This window comes from Nelumbo nucifera, chromosome 2 (genome assembly GCF_055504915.1).
Source record: "Nelumbo nucifera cultivar China Antique chromosome 2, China Antique-T2T, whole genome shotgun sequence".
Taxonomy (NCBI): domain Eukaryota; kingdom Viridiplantae; phylum Streptophyta; class Magnoliopsida; order Proteales; family Nelumbonaceae; genus Nelumbo; species Nelumbo nucifera.
The window spans coordinates 68,194,970-68,213,793 of NC_142650.1; the positions used below are offsets into that span (position 1 = coordinate 68,194,970).

General features: G+C 37.9%; 1 protein-coding gene across 1 annotated transcript; it reads right to left on the reverse strand.

The window, feature by feature from the left end:
- Positions 1-13,626: 13,626 nt before the first annotated feature.
- On the reverse strand, positions 13,627-14,397 carry LOC104601439 (small ribosomal subunit protein eS17-like). The gene has a single exon (XM_010264762.3). It carries the CDS (start codon positions 14,291-14,293, stop codon positions 13,862-13,864), a length of 432 nt encoding a protein of 143 aa, XP_010263064.1. The 5' UTR covers positions 14,294-14,397; the 3' UTR covers positions 13,627-13,861.
- Between the last annotated feature and the right edge of the window lie 4,427 nt (positions 14,398-18,824).

Below are 18,824 nucleotides of genomic sequence, written 5' to 3' on the forward strand. Positions count from 1 at the left end.
GAACTCCAGACCGCCCTACTAGGAGCCCGAGCTCCCCACCAAGGGCCCGAGCTCCCCGCCAGGAGCCCGAGCTCCCTACCAAGAGTCCGAGCTCCCTACTGGGAGTCCGAGCTCCCTGTTAAGAGCCCGAGCTCCCTACTAGGAGTCCGAGCTCCCTGAAAAGAGCCCGAGCTCCCCGCCAAGAGCCCAAGCTCCCTACCAAGAGTCCGAGCTCCCTATTAAGAACTCGGAGCTCCCTACGGAGAACCCGAGTTCCCTGCAAGGAGCACGAACTGTACTGGGCCCCAAGCCTCACAAAGCTGACCCGAGCTGGCCCAAGGCAGGTCGGGACGCTCCAAACCGAACTCAAGACACCTCGCTCGCCACTCCAACACTTCGCTTCCGAAACACCAGGCTGACCAAACGTACCCGACACCAAGGACGTCCGTATCCAAGGGCGATGCACCTGACTGATTTGGGATCTGACGCCTAACAGCCGCACTTCAAACGGCTTCCTGCCACCGCCACCTGCAACCGTCGTCACTAGCCGCAGAGACGGCTCCAACAAAAGGAACAATGGCGGTTCTGTCCGGCCAGAGGAAATGACATCCGAACTGGCAGGAGTTCAGAAGTAATCATGCCCGATCTGACGGAAGCCTGGAAGTGAGTGCGCGAGGTGGTTATAAAAGGCTCCTACCCACCAGGAACGAGGTATGCTAACTTTGCGCTATCTGGTTTATCTTGCCTTTGAAGCATTCTAACTTGAGCTTCGGAGCCTTTACGCCGGGTTCTCCCCGGAGCTTCTCTTCTCCTTCCGTTTCAAGTCCCTGTTACTCAGTTCAGAGGCAAGATCATTGACAGCTAAGACCGGCCAAATTGTGCGTAAGCATGTGAGAAAATAAAAAGACAAAATTACAGCCTATAAAACTTTTAAATCACATACACTAAAATCAATATATATATATATATAATATACATATATATCTAACGCCCTTGTGTAGCCAAGAGATGTCCAAACCCGTAGTGCAATCAATGGGTCAGGTCAGTTCCCGGATAGACTCGGATAGGTAAATTAATGTGTGGAATCAATCCCAAGCCAGACCCTATAGGGTCTGTTCTTATAGACCTAAAATGTTGCAACGACAACCTTTTTTTGAATAGTAATTCCACAATAAACATGTAAATTTATTAATTAAATTGATACATTTGGACAGGGGCATAGGGGAGACATGCCCCCTAGCTCCGCCCCTCAGTTGCGATGGGTTTTGTTTGTCGTTTTAGTTTTCTGAACCGATTATATAATTGTATAGATAATTCTCTCTAGGGGTACAATTTGGAAAAGCTCGGGTTAGGTTTTTAGTCAAAATTTGAATGAATCCGTCCCCAAGGCTTGAACCCAAACAGTGTAAAATGTTAAAAGGATGAATTGCAGATTAGGGCCTTGTACTTTGGGCCTAATCTCACTTGGTACCCAAATTTCAAAACGTGTCAATCCAGTACCTGAATTTCTAAACACTGCTAGTTTAGTATGTACCGTTAGAAGTTTGTCAGTTATATGTATCACGTGATGATGTGTATGACTTAAAACTTTTGAAAATGTCAAAATTATTCTTTGAAATGAGACATTGTTCATCATCTTCTTCCTCAAGAATCAAGACAGTCAAAGCTTCTAAACCCACAAAAAATCACGAAACAAGCTGAGCAAATTGGTTAACACCGCCAAATTTGGACATTCGGATGGTTGATAAAGAAAATTATATGACACCCGAAAGGAATTTGTGTCATTTCACATGCCACTTAACAATAGTTAACGATATTAGACTAAACTGGGACACTTTGGGAGTTCAGAGACTGGATTAGTACATTTTCAAATTCAGGTACCAAAGTGAGACTAGGCCCAAAGTACAAGGTACTAATCTATAATTTACCCAATATTAAATTGGACCAAACCAAGTTCCATCTCTCTCTCTCTCTCTCTCGGTCGGACACAATAGTACAAGTGGCAAATAGGTGGATTGGGTGTGGGTTAAGTGTAAATCCACTCAAACCCATTTGACATCCATACTAATACATAATAATAACATGTTAGTGAATAAAATACTAACAAAAAGTGTTTTGGGCAAATATTCTCAACCTACAAACAAAAATTGTGTTGGACTATTATTATCAAATCACAACCCACCCTGAACCTAACCCATCACATTGATACAATAGACATGACCTGCAAGAAGGCAAAGTCAAAAGCCTCAAAGAGGAGGTTCCATGGGGAAAGGCACTCTGACGCTCAAGTGAGTAAAGGATAAAGGAGGTTGGCTAGGCTGATTCACTGAGGACGAGCTTGTCTTAGCCGATTTGTGCTGAAGAACAAGAGAGCAAGAAGGATAGAGAGCTGAAAGAGTGCAAGAGAGTGAATACCTTGAGGGGAGCGCCTTTAAATATCTAGGAGGAATGTTGTTGCATTCCCCACTTGTCGGGACACATGGTGTGGACCAACATGCTCGTGGTCCAAGGTTATATGGCGGCTCCAATTCCTTTGTTGCGGGTAGACATGTTCATGGGTCGGGCCAGGCCAGGCTTTCACTCTATATTAACAGATTTTTCTAAGGCCCGAGCCTGGGCCTGAGCCCAAAATTTATCCCATGTTGTTACTACTGCTAAAGCGGTTGAATAGAGAGAGAGAATGAGAGAGAAATTATAAAGAAAAAATAAAAAAATGTATATATTAAATTATAAATATATATATTTCAATAAATATTATATTATTTATATATTTTATATAATATATAAAATACATATTATGTATTTTATAAAATATATAATGCTGAGTCGGGTCGGGCTTGGGCCGGGCCGGGCTTTTTTGACAAATCTCGAGCCCAGCCTGTAACACAGTCGGGCTTACTGTGTTAGGCCCGAGGTCAGGCCCGCGGGCCTAATTACATGACCAAGCCCGACCAGGGTGCGGGCCGGGCCGAGCCGGGCCATCGGGCTACCCGGCCCATGAACAGGTCTAGTTGTGGAGACCCTGCTCTCGGCCATTTGCCCTTGTTGTCTGAGGCTCTCAGGTGCTTCCACAACTACCACTCCATTCTTGATTTTGATCCAATTTAATGACGTGGTCAACCTGATGCCTTATGTTGCACCATGTCATGTCCAAGGTGGCAATCCAACCGAGCCGAGGCACAACCCCATCAAAAACCAATAAAAATTTATGGAGGTGGGGCAAATTAATAAAAGCCCCAAGAACTTATTAGGATCCTCGCAAGATCCTCGATGCAAGTGAATATGGTAGTCCCTTGCTTATAAGCAAATTAATTGATCACTATGATAAGAATACGATTTACCACTCTGTTAAATAGAATGAACAATGCTTTCTCTAATAAATCCTTACCTTATATCAGTATTAGGTATTAATGGAAAAGGGATTGTGAAGTGTTTATTAAGCCCATTTACTTGATAAACACAATTCACTTAGTTAGAAAGTGAGGCAAGTATCTGAACCATCTTAGAGATCAACTAGTACACTTACTATTCCTACTTTAGCTTTTGCTCATTTAGGTACAAAGTCTATTGTCTACCATGCTTTTGCCTCAAGAAACACTAGCCTTTTTGGATTATAGATTCGAGTGCATCTGATCATATGACTAGTTTGTCCACTTTATTTACTACTTATTGTTTGTTCTTTGGTAAAGATAGCATTTATTGTCGATAGCTCTCTTATTCCAATTTCTAGCAAGGGAAACATCAAGGTGTGTAATGCCATTTTTATATCCTCAGCTCTACATGTCCCTAAGCTTAGTACCAATCTACTTCTAGTTACTAGTATTACTAACCTACCTATTTGAGCATCAACAAATGAGACATACAGGGGTTGAGAGGTTTTTTTCTCTGCTTGTAAGTTAGGTTATGCTTTGGCATAATTAGTTAGGTCGTTTATCATTTGAGCCCTTAAAGAGTTTGTTTCATAAGTTGTTCAAACCATTCCACGTGTCAAAGTTCGAAATGTGAGAATTGTAAATTCGCAAAGCATTGTAGATCAACATATTCATTGAGTAATAAGTAAGGAATTATTTATTTTGAAAATGTGCATGTCGATGTTTGGGAACCATACTATATTACTACTATGGGGGGATACAGATATTTCTTGTTATTTGTTAATAAATATTCTCATTTTTCATGGATTTATCTTATGCCTTCCTAAGATGATGTTCGTACTCTATCCCATGCCTTTCATCATATGGTTTTAACCCAATTTGGAATTAGAACCAAATTTTTCATATTTGTTAATGTTAAGGAGTATTTTGCAAAACCCTTGGCCTCATATCTTCTTAAGGATAGAGTTATCCATCAAAGTACTTATCCCCATACACCTCAATAAAATGAAATACTTGAGAGAAAAAATAGGAAATACCATGGAGGTTACTAGAAATATTACATTGAATTCCAATATTCCTATACATTTTTAGGGGATGTCATTCACAGAGCTATCTATCTCATCAACAAGTTTGCTTTACAAGTCTTAGACATGAAAACTCATTTTTAACTTATATCTTGACAAAGATCAATTCACCATTCCATTTAAGATTTTTAGTTGTACTTGCTTTGTTCAAATCTTTAGACCTAACCATTCTAAATTTGATCCTAAGGCAACGAAGTGTATCTTTCTTGAGTATGCACAAACTCAAAAGGGGTATTGCTATTAAGAGAAAAGTGGTGAATAAGGTATTTTGGCTCCAAAAGTTTTGTTGCTTATTCTAGTCACGAAAGGGGAGTGTGATGAAGGGAATTGTTAAAAGTGCAAAGAGTTAATGATGTTTCTCAAACAGTAGTAGAAGTAAGTTGGTTCTAATCATGAGTAGTCCAAGCTAGTTCCAATCTCCTCTTTGGCACTACTATTACAAATGGCATACCTACTATCATCATTAAATCTTAACCTCTTTGGAATGATCTTGACCTTTCTATTGTAATTCGCAAAGGGAAACATTGTTGTACCTCATCTATTGCTCATTACATTTTTCAATTCCTTTCTTTTGACCATCTTTCATCATCATATAAGTTTCTTTTAGCTACAATTGTTTCCATACCCATTCCTATAATAGTACAAGAATTCGTAGTGGTACCTAAGTGGAAGAAAGCAATGAAAGTGGAGATGGATGCTCATTAAAAACAATACATGGGAGATAGTAGATTAACCAAAAGGAAAAAGCCAATTAGATGTAGATGGTTGTTTAGAGTGAAGTATAATGCAAATGACTTGGTTAAAAGATGAAAGGCCTGATTAGTAGAAAATGGATACACACAAATTTATTAGATTGATTATTTAGAAACCTTTGAACTAGTAGCCAAGATGATTATATTAGAGTTTAATTGCATCTTGCTACAAATTTCTCATGGCCTCTATTCTAGATGGATGCTAAAAATGCATTTGCCAATGGTGATCTACAATGAGGAAGTATATATGGACTACCTCTAGGTTTTATGATACAAGCATTGAAAGGAAGGCCTATAAGCTAAAAAAAGGCTTTATTTAGTTCATAGCAATCTCTAAGAACATGATTTGATAGATTTGCTTGCCTTGGATAAGTTTGGTTAAGTTTAGGCTCTGTCAAATCACACTCTTTTCATTAAGAGGGCTAGCCCTTCCTTGATTTAACTTGTAGTATATGTTGATATTATGGTGATTGGTAATGACACTAGTGAGATTGGTTCACTCAAACAGTTATCAAACATGGAGTTTAAGGTGAAAGACCTAGGTGATTCACATTTTTTTTAAAATTAAAGTAGCTAAGTATAAACATGGTATCTTTGTTTCCTATAGGAAATATGTCATTGATCTTTTGGAGGAAGCTAGGAAATTAAGAGTTAATTATACTAATACACTCATTGATAAAAATCATAAGTTGAGTGTAGAAGATGGTAAACCTCTTGAAGATAAGGTTATGTTTTAGTGGTTAGTTGGGAAACTACTTTATCTTTGCTTGACACAACCTAATATTTCTTATGTTATCAATGCTGTTAGTTAATACATGCACTCCCCCAAATAACCAACATACTAACAGTTGAGAAGATCTTGTATATTTGAAGAAATATCCAAAAAAACATATACTCTATAGGAAAAATGGTCAAACAAACTTAGAGGTGTACAAAGATGTAGACTGGGCCAGATCTGTTGGTGATAAAAGATCCACCTGTAGATAATATATTCCTTGGAATAAATCTTGTTTCATAGAGAAGTAAGAAATAAAATGTTTCTACCCATTCCAATGTAGAGGTAGAATACAGATCCATGACTAATTATGTATCTAAAGTATTATAGTTGAGATCTCTTCATGAAAAGTTTGGACTTGAGTATAAAAAGCCCTTAATGTTGTATTGGGATAATCAAGACACCATTACTATTGCTCATAATTCAATACAGCATGACAAAACCAAACATATCAAAGAAAGAGTAACTTCTCAAGAAAGGTTCCTTCCTTATATTACATCTGATATGCAACTTGTTGATCTCTTTGTCAAAATGGTTTCAAAGGTCAAGTTGGTGACAGATTTATGCAAGTGAGGAATTATAAAAATCTTTTCCCAACTTAAGGGCGAGTATAAAAACACTGTATAGTAATTGTTTCTATGTAATTCATCATATGTTCATGCTATTTTTCATGTTCTTTATGCTTTTTTTATTTAGCATTATTATCTCTTGTTAGGAAACAGGGGTATATTTGTCTTGATAATTTATTATGAAAAACATATAAATGCTAATGATAGGGTGGTAATACCACAACTTGTTACACCCCTTTTTCTCATTCTCTTCTCTTCTCCTCTTCTCTATTCTCTCCCACTCTTCACTTCTTTCTTGTCGATTTCTAATCAGCATGTATGTGGAATGTCAACATCTTCATACAAGTAGTAAAGAATTTGCATTTTCTTTAATAGTTTACATAGTATCAAAGTAGGTTGATAAAGCCCCATTGTTGAGATCTATAAGGATTTCAATGTTCTGCTCCCACGTTTTCAATAGGTGGCTATATTTTGCCACCTATTGGGCCTTCTCTTTCATTTGATTCTTTTTCTAGTTATTTTTTAGTTTAGTTTTACAATTAGATATAATTTTCTTTCTCAACCACCTAACCAGTCTCAACATTAATCTCTTATATATTTTCTATCATCTTTCTAACAAATTCAAATTTCACTCCCCTCATTGGTTGAAGTGACATTTTCTATAGAACCCTTATTCTATTGTTAGTGTTGAACCTCATTCGAATTGACTGCATTGGCCATCTCAAGCACTATGTCACTTCAATTTTTATTTTTTTGGATTCTTTATTTCAATGTCAATAACTTCTTGCCCAAGTCAAAATCACCAATGATCCTTGAACATCCACAATCAACAAAAGATGCATCTTAAATAGTACTGACCATGTTGTTGGGTGCCACAACAGCTTATAGAGAATGATGTCTAACAAATTTCCTCTCCCAATCCATTCGAATCCAAGATCTCTTGGTTAAGTGTCTTTTCTGTAGAGAAATGGAATCACTATCAAGAAAATAAAATTAACTTTTTGCAACTAAAATAAATGTCTTTTCCTCTAAAAAATGATGGCAATTCCTTTTTGCCCCGGTCATGAACTTTCTGTAGCTCACAATATGAGAGACTATAGGGCTTATCATCCTTGACTTAAGTGAATAGAAATCCTAACCATGAGGGACCCTCAATAACCACAACGTAGGGCCAAATTTTTTTGTCCTTGTGGGTCTCACACTAACATCAACTTCTTCCATTAAACCCTTAATGCTTTGAAAACGTCATCTGAATGCACCTAAATAAGTATTTTACTATTAAATTACAGGCTAAAAGTATAGTTTTCAATTATAATCAGGTCTTATTAGGTCAGATCCAATAGTTTCAATCAAGGTTTTAAAACCAATCCAAAAGAAAAACCGCTTTGTCCACCTCGGGTCAACAGTTTAAACATCCAAATATAGTTTAAACCATTAATTTAAATGTACAATGATATACAATAGCATTATATATATAACGCTATTAGAGATTAATTAGAGAAGAGAGGATGATAAGAGAGTTGAGAAAGACGGAGAAAAAGAAAGAATAAGAAAAGAGGAGTATATGGCAACATTGGCGATGGAAATAGGAGTAGCAGACATTTTGTTCACTATCACCAATATGAGATCCCTTCTCTCTCTCTATCTCTCCCCTTCAATGTTTTAAAGATCGAGCTGGAATCGAAACTGCTTTGGCCACTGGTTTTCAAGTCAGTGGTTCGACCATCTGGTTTGAATGGATGGCCCATTTCAAATTAAAAAAAGGTTAAATAATTAAAATAAAAAATGACCAAAAGTCGTTGTTTGGATTAAATGGGTCAGCAATTCAACCACCTAAGTTAACGGGTTACTAATCAAGTCAACGGTTTTGGCCAAATAACGGGTTAAGGGTGAAACGAAATCGGTTGCTTAGACGGTTCCCATGCCAAACAGTCCAACCATCCAGGTCAACGACAATTCAAAAACATTACTCTCCTTGGCTCCCTCTGTGGTTATTGTAATTCTTAAAAAATATAAATATTTTACATTAAACCATGAATCATTGTCTAAACCAAATGGTTTAGTCGTTAAACCGTCTTCAACGGTTTTTTGCAAAAGAATGGGCCGAGGAGGAAATGGAACTAAATAGATGACTAGTTTTCAGGTCAAGCAGTTCAACCGCCCGAATCAATGATGAATAAACCAATGTTCCAAATAGTAATTGGATTGATTCTACATTTGTTATTACATATTTACATAGCCTATACGAGGTCTGGTTCCAGAACTGGTTCTGCACATTTATCTATCGAATCTAGACTAGATCTAACCTAAACTGGACCAGACCGAGCCAACCTATTGATAGCACTATTTGGAAATGATCTCCCATAATATTACAAGCATCTTATGAGAAACAAAGGAATAACACTAGGCGTATACATCTTTGTAATATATGCATGAACATGTTTTAATTTAATACTATAATCCAAACACATGATTTAGAACTAGACGGCAGACCCAATTCTGTTTGGTTTGTGGGTTCTAACTAACCCATTGTATAACGTCAACAGTCCTAACAAGATCTTTATTTGGTATGGTACAAACAATAAGGCTGGCTAGTTGAATCACTTGGCCTTCAAGCACCATGGCTTAAGACCATGTCATGAGATTGATTATCAATTATGCTCTTTATGTTATTTAAGTAAAAAACTCCCTTAGAGTTTCTAACCTTTGCTAAAAGTCTTCCCTAAAGTTTGGTGATTGCAATTACCTCCCCTGAACATTTTAATACAATTGCAAATACACCCCCTTTGTTAGAATCCTATAACAAGAGGCATGAAAATGTTTAATATACCCATGTAGTTACTTTTGACCAAAATGTTTATTTTCCAAATTTTATCTTCATATCAATCGCTACTCCAAATACCTCCAACCTCTTTTCTAATATTGATTTATTTTCCAAATTTACTCTTCATATCAATTACTCAAAGGGAAAGCTACAACTTTAAATTCTCTTTTTTTTTTGTTGTTCATAAAGTTTGTATTGTTTTTTCTTTTTTGTAAAACTAGTCTTTGTAGTAATTGCATGGGTATTTTAGTCATTTTGTGTCTGTTGTTGGAGTATTCTAACAGAGGGGGGCTACTTGCAACTATGCTAGAAAGTTCAAGGGAGGTGATTGTGATTGCCAAACTTTAGGAGAGATTTCTGCTATGGTTAGAAACTCTAGGGGAGGTTTCAGAAATTTACTCTTTTTTATGAAAAAACAATGCAAACCAAGATGTCGTGTGTCTTATGAAATATCATAAGAAAATTGTTTCTTCAATTTCTTAATCATGTCCTGAATTAGAAAAAAATGGTCTTTCAAGACCTTGAACCCATTAGGCCTGTAAGCAGTATTTGAAAATCTGATATTCAACATAATCAGATCGAACTCAGATAGTTCGAATTGGATATTCAATCGAATTTGAATGCATTGATTTGGTTCAATATATATATATATATATATATATATATATATATATATATATATATATATATATATATATATATATAACATTAAACTTTACACATTCCCCCTCCCAAAATCCCACCTAACCCGGCTCTCCCTCTCCTCTTTATTTTTCGATTTGTATTAAGATTTCTAAACTCTAACCTTATGGCCACCACCTAGCCCAAGCAACCACCAAATTAGTCGCCTAAGGGTGCAAGTTGGGCGAGTCGGGTTGGGTGATCAACCCAAGCCCAAACCTAAAATTTGGGCTTAAGGCCCGAGCTCAAGGTCAAGCCCAATCTTCCCAACCTAAGCCTAGCCCGAATTGTAATTTGATGCACTCGGGTTGGGATTGGCCCTAGGTTGTGCTCAGGTTGGTCAATGAACCCATCCTAAAATTATACAAGTATAATATGCATTTATGCAAATGTATGTATACATCTAGTAGGTTCGAGCTCAGCTTGTTTAATAATCGAGACACTGAATTGGGCTCAAACTCAAACTGGAGTTCGACTAAAACCGAGTCGAGTGAGCTCGAGCAGCTCGTGAAAAGCTCGGCTCGTTGCCACCCCTACCCACCGCGGCACCATCTTCAACATGACTCTCTAATCTCCATCTCCCCTGCCTCTCTTGCCCTCTTGGTCTAAAGTCTAATACCACCATTGTCACCTATCACTACCATTGTTTGGAATCAAAAGGACATAGGACGCCATCAAGATTCAAGATGCAAGGTTCATTTTGCTCTAGTGGGTGAAGGAAAGTTCTATCAGGGCTTTGAGGTAAGGACTCTATATCATATCATAATTTTTTAAGAACCCTCATGATCTCTTTTTTTCTTTTTACATGTTTAGATTTTGATTTTTGTCTTTGCCATGGTTTACCATCTTTGCTAGATTACCATTTTTTTAATCAACTGAATTCGAATCAAAATGAATATTCAACTTAGTAGTCGAAATTGAACTCAAACCTAAGTTTTAAATATCCAATAGATATCGAAACGAAACGAATATTCAACTTAGTAATCAAAATTGAATTGGAACTTAAGTTTTGAATATCCATCAATTATTGAATCGAATTTGAATATCAGGAATCATAATCAAATCTAACTTGATTTGGTTCGAATTCGATCCGTTTATAAGCCTACTTCCAACCGAAGGTGTCTTCACCTACCATCAAAGATACCTATTTTTTTATTACTAGTTTATTAGGTTCCTAGGTTCCACATGGCGACCTTTGATTCAATGGTCAACTCTGCATTTGCCTTAATAAAATACTACTCTATAAACTAAACTAGCGCTTTGTTGACGAGTAAATTAGCATGTGTTTGAAACATTGGACATTTATTGAATAAACGTTGTCACATAGGCGCCGCTTCAACATTTCACCCATTATGTGAATCCGTACACATTGCAAAAGTAGACTTTGGTTTATGTGCACGTCTACCATTGGGGGAAGCTTCACTTTAGCACTTCCCCCGATAGGCATTTATTCACTATTTTGCTGATGTAACGTCTAATGGTGCCTAAGTGTCACTAAACAGGTTCATCATTGTTTTTCTCGATTTTCCGAACATATCAAGTACAAAACATGTAATCAATAAACATCCACACTTCCAAACACATACCTTAGTTGTTTCAGTCTTGTACTTGCAACCTCCGGGCGGGCCTTCAATGGCAGCAATAAACAAATTAAACTCACAATCGCATAAAAGGAATTCATAGTAAACAGTCAAACATTACTCTAAATTCTAAAAGCTAGTCTCTGCTTCTCAAATCCCAATGCATTAACATAAATTCTCACCCATACAGGGACGCCTCATTCAGTCGAGCATCCTTTTCTCCTCCACGCCGGTATGGCCAGTTCACCGGCAAAGCTTTTGGCAGCATTGCTATTTACGTTTTTCCTCCTTGATGGGTTTCCGGCGGGGAGATACTACAGCTCGCTTAATTCCGGTATGCTCTTCCCTCCATTTCAAGGTGCAAATCCCTAGTTAGATTTCCTCAGCTGAGATCATGTTTTCAGTTCTTTTCAATTGGGATACTTGTTATGTTTCATTTCGTTTCTCAGTTGAATGTGGTTTACCTGTTTGCTCACTTGAAAGGTGATGAGAAGAGTTTGGAGTGGATTTCAGGGTGCCATGACGGATCAAGGAAGGAGATCCCAGGCAAGAAAGGTCACCTCGGCTGTGCAAACAGTTGGAAACTTGGAATGTTCATGAAAGGATAGCGGCGGTCTGGCATCAGGACTACAGCACCACCCACGCAAGTTCACAATGTTGCAACCCGTTCTGGTATTCATTTCCCTCCGCCACCCATTCCTCGTTGGTTTGCTATCGATTTCGGTTTAGGAACATGTGTGACTTCATTTATCCGTTCAGCTATCAAAAGACCCAACTTTCCTCTTCTAGCGATAGTCTGTTAACACCCTAGTTAAACTTGGATAAGGTTCCTCTTTTATAAATGAATAAACTGGTTTCAAATTCAAGGATGGCAATACAGTCGCCACATCAAGTTGCATCAAACATGCACTCACATAACCACTCACTGATCATGTGCTCTCAGAATGCCACTCACTGACAGAAGAAGATTAATTGACCACAACAAAAATGGGTCTAAGCAACAAGTAACAAGATGATTACTTGGAAAATTGTCTTCCTATGATATGTGATATCTTCTCAGAAACATGGTTCTTGAGAGCTTGCTTGTTACTTCCAGCACCACATTGGTTAAAAGATTGTTGGTTCTAAACAAAAAAGTAACAAGCAGGCATTCAAGAACCCTAAACCAGTGATATCTGACCTGGATTGGATCAGTCGGCTGGACCAGTGAACTAGATACAGACGAAGCTTTCTAGGACATGCTTTTTGGACGGTTTTTGAGTTGAATGAGTAATTCACTAACTGTAAACCAGTAACACAGCAAGCTTTCGGATTGTTTTTATGCCATCAGAATCTAACGGCACTACACTAAACAGCCCCACCAGCAACTCACCCTATACACCAATAGCTTTTGATAAACCAATGGTTTCAGACTTTCGATCAGAAAGAACCTAGGGCAACTGTAAAAAAAAGGAAATGGAATTAATCAACTTTGACTGTAATCCTCCAAATAAGTTAGGATATGCCCCTCCATAGCAGGCTATATACAAGGGCATTGGATAATAAGGTCCCAATACATTAAATTACACCCGAGCAACCACCAAATCCTGTGAATGTCATAACCAAACAAACCAGTTCTGTCTCAACAAATCATTTGTTCTTGCTTTCATACATTTCAATTCAGTGAACAAACCCCAACACGGAAATAAAAGAAAAAGGGGTTGGGCTCAAATCAGAAGACAAGCAAGCAAGCACATCTTTCACATATCAATGACACAAACCAATTAAGACCATTAAATAAGAGTCCATCCCAATGCAGATACAAGAAACAACAAAGCTTAAACAATATTAAAATCTAAATACACTGTTTAACCTCTCGCAGCAATATTAGGAATCACATCCAATCCGCATCATATCATAAGAATAAAAAAAGATCAATGCGAATCCAGTAACCAATTAATTTCTCCCACCAATTAACTAAAAGAAATTCCACCCGTTATCGTGTATGTATCAAATGCACACAAAACGAAATTCAAGATAAATGACAATTGCTCCATTTTCAATGCAATCAAAACATCAAATATCTGCAATTAAACAACCAAAACGTCGTCCTTTTCAATGTCCAAAATTAAACCCATATTCTTCTTCATCTTAGAAACGAAATCAAATGGACCCAACTACAATAACAGTAACAACTATCAAAAAAAGGGAACCGAAAAGAGGGGACCTAGCTTTCTTCCCATTCAACTCACTAACGCTCAACAGCTCAGTATCGCCGAGGACCTCCTCCAGGGGCACCGGACCTAGCGAATGCCGAAGGAGCGAGAGCTGGTTCGGCCTGCTTGACGACGCCGGGAAGATCAGCCATTCCGAGAGCAGCAAGCATGTCGATGGTCTCCTTGTCGACCTCGATGAGATCCGTCTTGATGGCGGACTCATCAGGAACGAAGTCCATACGACGCTCGCGCTCCTCCTCTTGGAGTTTCAACGAGATCCCACGAACCGGGCCTCTCTGGATTCGCTTCATGAGGTGGGTAGAGAAGCCGGCGATCTTGTTGCGGAGACGCTTGGAGGGAATGATGGCGACCTCCTCCACGATCTTCTTGTTGGTGTGGAAATCCAGGGTCATCCGAGAGTAGTACCTCTCAATCAGCTGCCGCGAAGACTTCTTCACGGTCTTGGTGCGAACTCGACCCATGGCGGCTTCTGAGGGAGAGCTGGCTTACCTGCAACCTGCGAAGAAAACAAAGAGATAGAGCAGAGAGCGAGAGGGGATGCAGAGGATGAAAGGGTTTTTGTACTAGGGTTTCGTCTGCCCTATATAAGAGCGCACACAAATTCACATTCCCTTGTTACCCTCAACTTTTTGTGTTATTGACAAAACAACCGTCTCCAATCCAAAGGCCCAGGTTTCTCCATGAACTATGAAGGAAGGATTTGAAAGCGGGCTCAATGTTCTTTTCTTTAAAAAATTTGGCCCATCATTGGCTATTCTACAAATGTAATTAAAGCATTCTTTCACTTAAGAAAAATGAATGGAATTTTAAATAAAACATTTATCACTCTCATCCCAAGGTGTGGGAATGCAGACTCGATTAACAAGTTCATACCTTTAAGCCTTTGTAATTTTCTCTATAAAATCATCCCTAGGATTCTTGTTGATAGAATTAAGCCCTTCTTGGACGACATCATTTCCCCTTTCTAAAGTGCTTTCATCTCAGGTAGGCAAATCATTAATAATGTTCTAATTACCCATGAAATTCTCCATTCAATGAAGAATAAGAAAGGTAAGACTGGGGCTATGGTTTGCAAGATTGATATGGAGAAAGTTTATGATAGACTTGATTGGAGTTTTATTGAGGGTATCCTTAGGAGATATGATTTCCACCCCAAATGGTTCGGTTGGATGTTGGAATGTATTAAGTCAGTTTCATACCAGATTCTTATTAATGATGTTCCTTCCAAGGAACTCATACCCTCTCGAGGAATTAGACAAGGAGACCCACTCTCTTCTTATCTTTTTGTGCTTTGTGTTGAAGCATTAACAAAGAATCTACAGGAAGTCTCCCATAATCATGAGAAACTTATTGGATGTAAAGCCTCGAGATATGGCCCGTGTATCCCAATTCTTCAATTTGCAGCTGATTGTCTTATATTTGCAAGGGCTAGCATTCAAACTTGCCTAACTATCAAAGATATTTTGGATAAATTTGCAAAGGCCTCTATCTAGGCTCCCAACTTCAGTAAGTCGAACATCATCATATCAGAGAATATTTATCCAAGATTACAAAAAATTTTGTCAAGAATTTTGAATATTCCACTAGGCAATAAAAATGATCTTTATTTAGGAGAGTCAGTCTCCTCTAGTAGGTACTGTAAGAAGACCTTTAATTTTTCTAAATGAGAAGATCGAGAAAAGACTTGCAGGGTGGAAAAGAAACACTTTGTCTCTTGTAGGAAAGATCACGCTCCCCAAGTCCTCGACAAGTATGATCCCCCAATATATCATGCAAGTCTTCAAAATTCCCAAAAATACCATAGAGGAGATGGACAGGAAGCAAAGAGAGTTTCTTTGGAAAAGTAATAATGATAGAAAACCTATACATTTGGTTAACTGGAACAGAGTCTGTACTTCAAAACAATGGGGAGGAATGGAACTAAGGAATCTTTGGTGGACTAACCAAGCTAACTTAGCCAAACTTGGATGGAGAATTTTGAATGAAAAGGATAATCTTTGGGTCTAGGTTGTCAGATAGAAATACCTAAGGATGAAGGATTTTTGGGACTTAGACATCAAGAAGGGTTATTCATGGGCATGGAAAGTCATTCTTTCATCGAGAGACCTTATTAAACATGGTATTGGTGTTATCATTGGCAATGGTAACACAACCATATTCTAGCTGGATAACTGGGTTGATGGGGGACCCCTTGTTAATGAGGTAAATAAAGATACCATTACTGATATTAATCTCAAAGTTAGTGAGGCAATTGACAAGGAGAAACTCACATGGGATAAAGCAAAAATTTGTAGTTTGGTCCCTATTTCTGCTTGGAATAAAATTAAGGCAATTTTCATCCCGTCTAGTGAGACTAAAGACAAACAAATCTGGAGACCCAACCTGGATGACAGTTTTTCTATTAAATCAGCCTACAATGAAGCTTGCATTATGAACGGCAACAACCCCAGAAATTGAAATGGTTCCAAAAAAGTGTAGGGTATGAAAGCCCCTCGTAAGTACAAATATTTCTTATTCTTGCTTCTCAACCTAAAGCTGCCCACTAAAAAATTGCTAATTTTGAGAGGGCTGAATATTGATGGTTCCTATGTGATGTGTGGTGAGGAAGAAGACACATACCACCTTTTTATAAATTGCCCTTTTGCTAAACAAGTATGGAATATTGCTAAAGACTCCCTCCGGATTCCTAATGACTTCAACGACAATATTTGTGATTGGTGGAATCACATCTTGAGTAATAATGGAATGGATCCAAGTGGCTCCTATAGAAAGGAGAAATTTGTACTCCTCTTGCAACTTTGGAAGAATCACAAAGAATGTGTTTTCAAAAATAGGAGTTTGCCTCCCTCTATTATCATTGAAAGGGCTTATAATACGTTCTTGGAGATCCATGAGGTGAATGATGAAAATCAAAGTAGTTTGAGAAAGAAGGAAGTTATTCCTGTTAGATGGAATAGTCCTAATTTTGAGGCTATTAAAATTAATTTTGATGCCTCATGTATTAGTGGGGACTGCTCAGTTGCTTGTGTTGCCAGGGATCACCTTGATCATATTTTGGATTTCAAGGCTTACAAGCTAGGGAAAACTACAATCAATATAGCTAAAGTGTGGGCTGCGTGGGAGGCCCACAATCTTAGCCTTAACTTTCCTAACAAGTTCATCATCATCAAAGGAGATTCGAAGCTAGTTATTGATAGTTTGAAAAGGATTTCCAGCCCCCGTGGAGAGTGCGTCAAATTATTGAAGAGTGCATCGCTTTAAGGGAGAGACTAGAGGGAACTATTGAGTATCATCACATCTACAGAGAAGGAAATATTGTTGCAGACTAGCTATCTAACCATACACACACCAACGAAACATCTTTTAGCTCCATTCCTAGGCCTCTGTGTAACCGCTTGTTTTGATTTCCGGGGACGTGCTACCCCCCGTTCTGTGTAGCCCCTTTCTAGTTCTATAAAAAAATTAAAAAAAGGTCAAAGGGCTGCACATGACCTAGGCTTGGTATGAAAATGATATATGTATTCGATAAAAATTGAAGAGGCCCAAACCATGGCCTTCATGCCCAAATGAATAACCCTATTGTTCTTTTTAAGCCCTAAAAATGAAGGTAACATGGGTCAGGTCAACTTAAACCCAATCCAAAGAAGTTTTAATGGATTGAATTTGCTTAAAGGTTTGATTAGGGTTTTTCTGGAAAGAAACCGAATGTTCTTGAGCCTAACAACATTAGTAACTTCTCAAGTTAATTGGCATACCTTGACTTCATAGGTTAGAAATTAGTCCTACCAATCATGGCAATGGTGAATTAGCTTTAATCATTTGACCAATTTTAAAGGCTTGTGGTCAAAATCCAATAAAGCCTTGTAAAAAATGAGGGAAAAAGAAAAAAAATCATAAAGTTAGAAGTGATGGTTGAGCTAGTGGTTTGCTTGGGTTATTAAAATTTGTTCACCAAGAGGTCTCCAAATACATAACAAGCCACAAGTTCAGGTTTTACAGTCCTGATGCAAGCAAGGACCTGTCCTCATGGACAATATGATATCTAGTCTTAAATTTCTAAAAAAAAATGACCCAAGTTGATGTCATTAGATTGATTCTCTCAGATTAAATATAAATATTTTCTCAAATCAGCTTAGTGTATCCCATTTAAATGGCTTATAGTAATACCTAAATTTATGTCGATTAAGGAAGGAAAATCACGGTTGAACACATTACTTTTTGCGTGTAGGCCCAATCCTTTGTGAAGTGGCATTTGGTCTGAACTCCAACTATTGGGAATTGGACCATGTTTCAATGAGAGGATATGCTTTCCTTATAAAAATAAGAGGTGAAGATCGATGGTGACTGGCAAAACTTTCTTGTCATCAAGGTCTGGAGTAATAAGTCAATTCGAGTTGCAGGTTTGAAAGAATACCTAATCAAGGCGTGGGATTTAGAAGATCACTCAAAAATTATCCCTTATGTAAATAAATCATTTTTGGTGAAATTTGCCTCAAAGTATGATAGAAACTTTATTTATGATGTTGGACCGTGGAATTTTAATGGAGATGCTATCCTTATGGAAAAGTGTGAGATCGATACTACACCAAATGCTTACAATCTCACTGTGGTGGAACTTTGGGTGCAACTTCACAACTTACCTCTAGCCTATCTAACTTTAGAAGTGGTGATGAATCTTGCAAGTTTCTTGGGCAATCCTATTGAACCCAGAAAAGAGGAAGTCCAACTTTGGGTCAAGTATGCTCGCATCAAAGTTCCGATGAATATTTTTAGACCCCTAATGAAACGAATTCCATACGCTTTTCTTGGTGGAGAAGATATCTAGGTAGATTGTATCTATGAATGTCTTCCAAGGTTTTGTAGCTTGTGTGGAAGAATTGGCCATGACTTTGATGGTTGTAAAGTTAGGCAAGACATTTTAGAGAAGATTGACAATTGTAAAACAAAAGAAATGAAGAACAAATTTCAAAGTTTACTCAAAGAAAATTATCC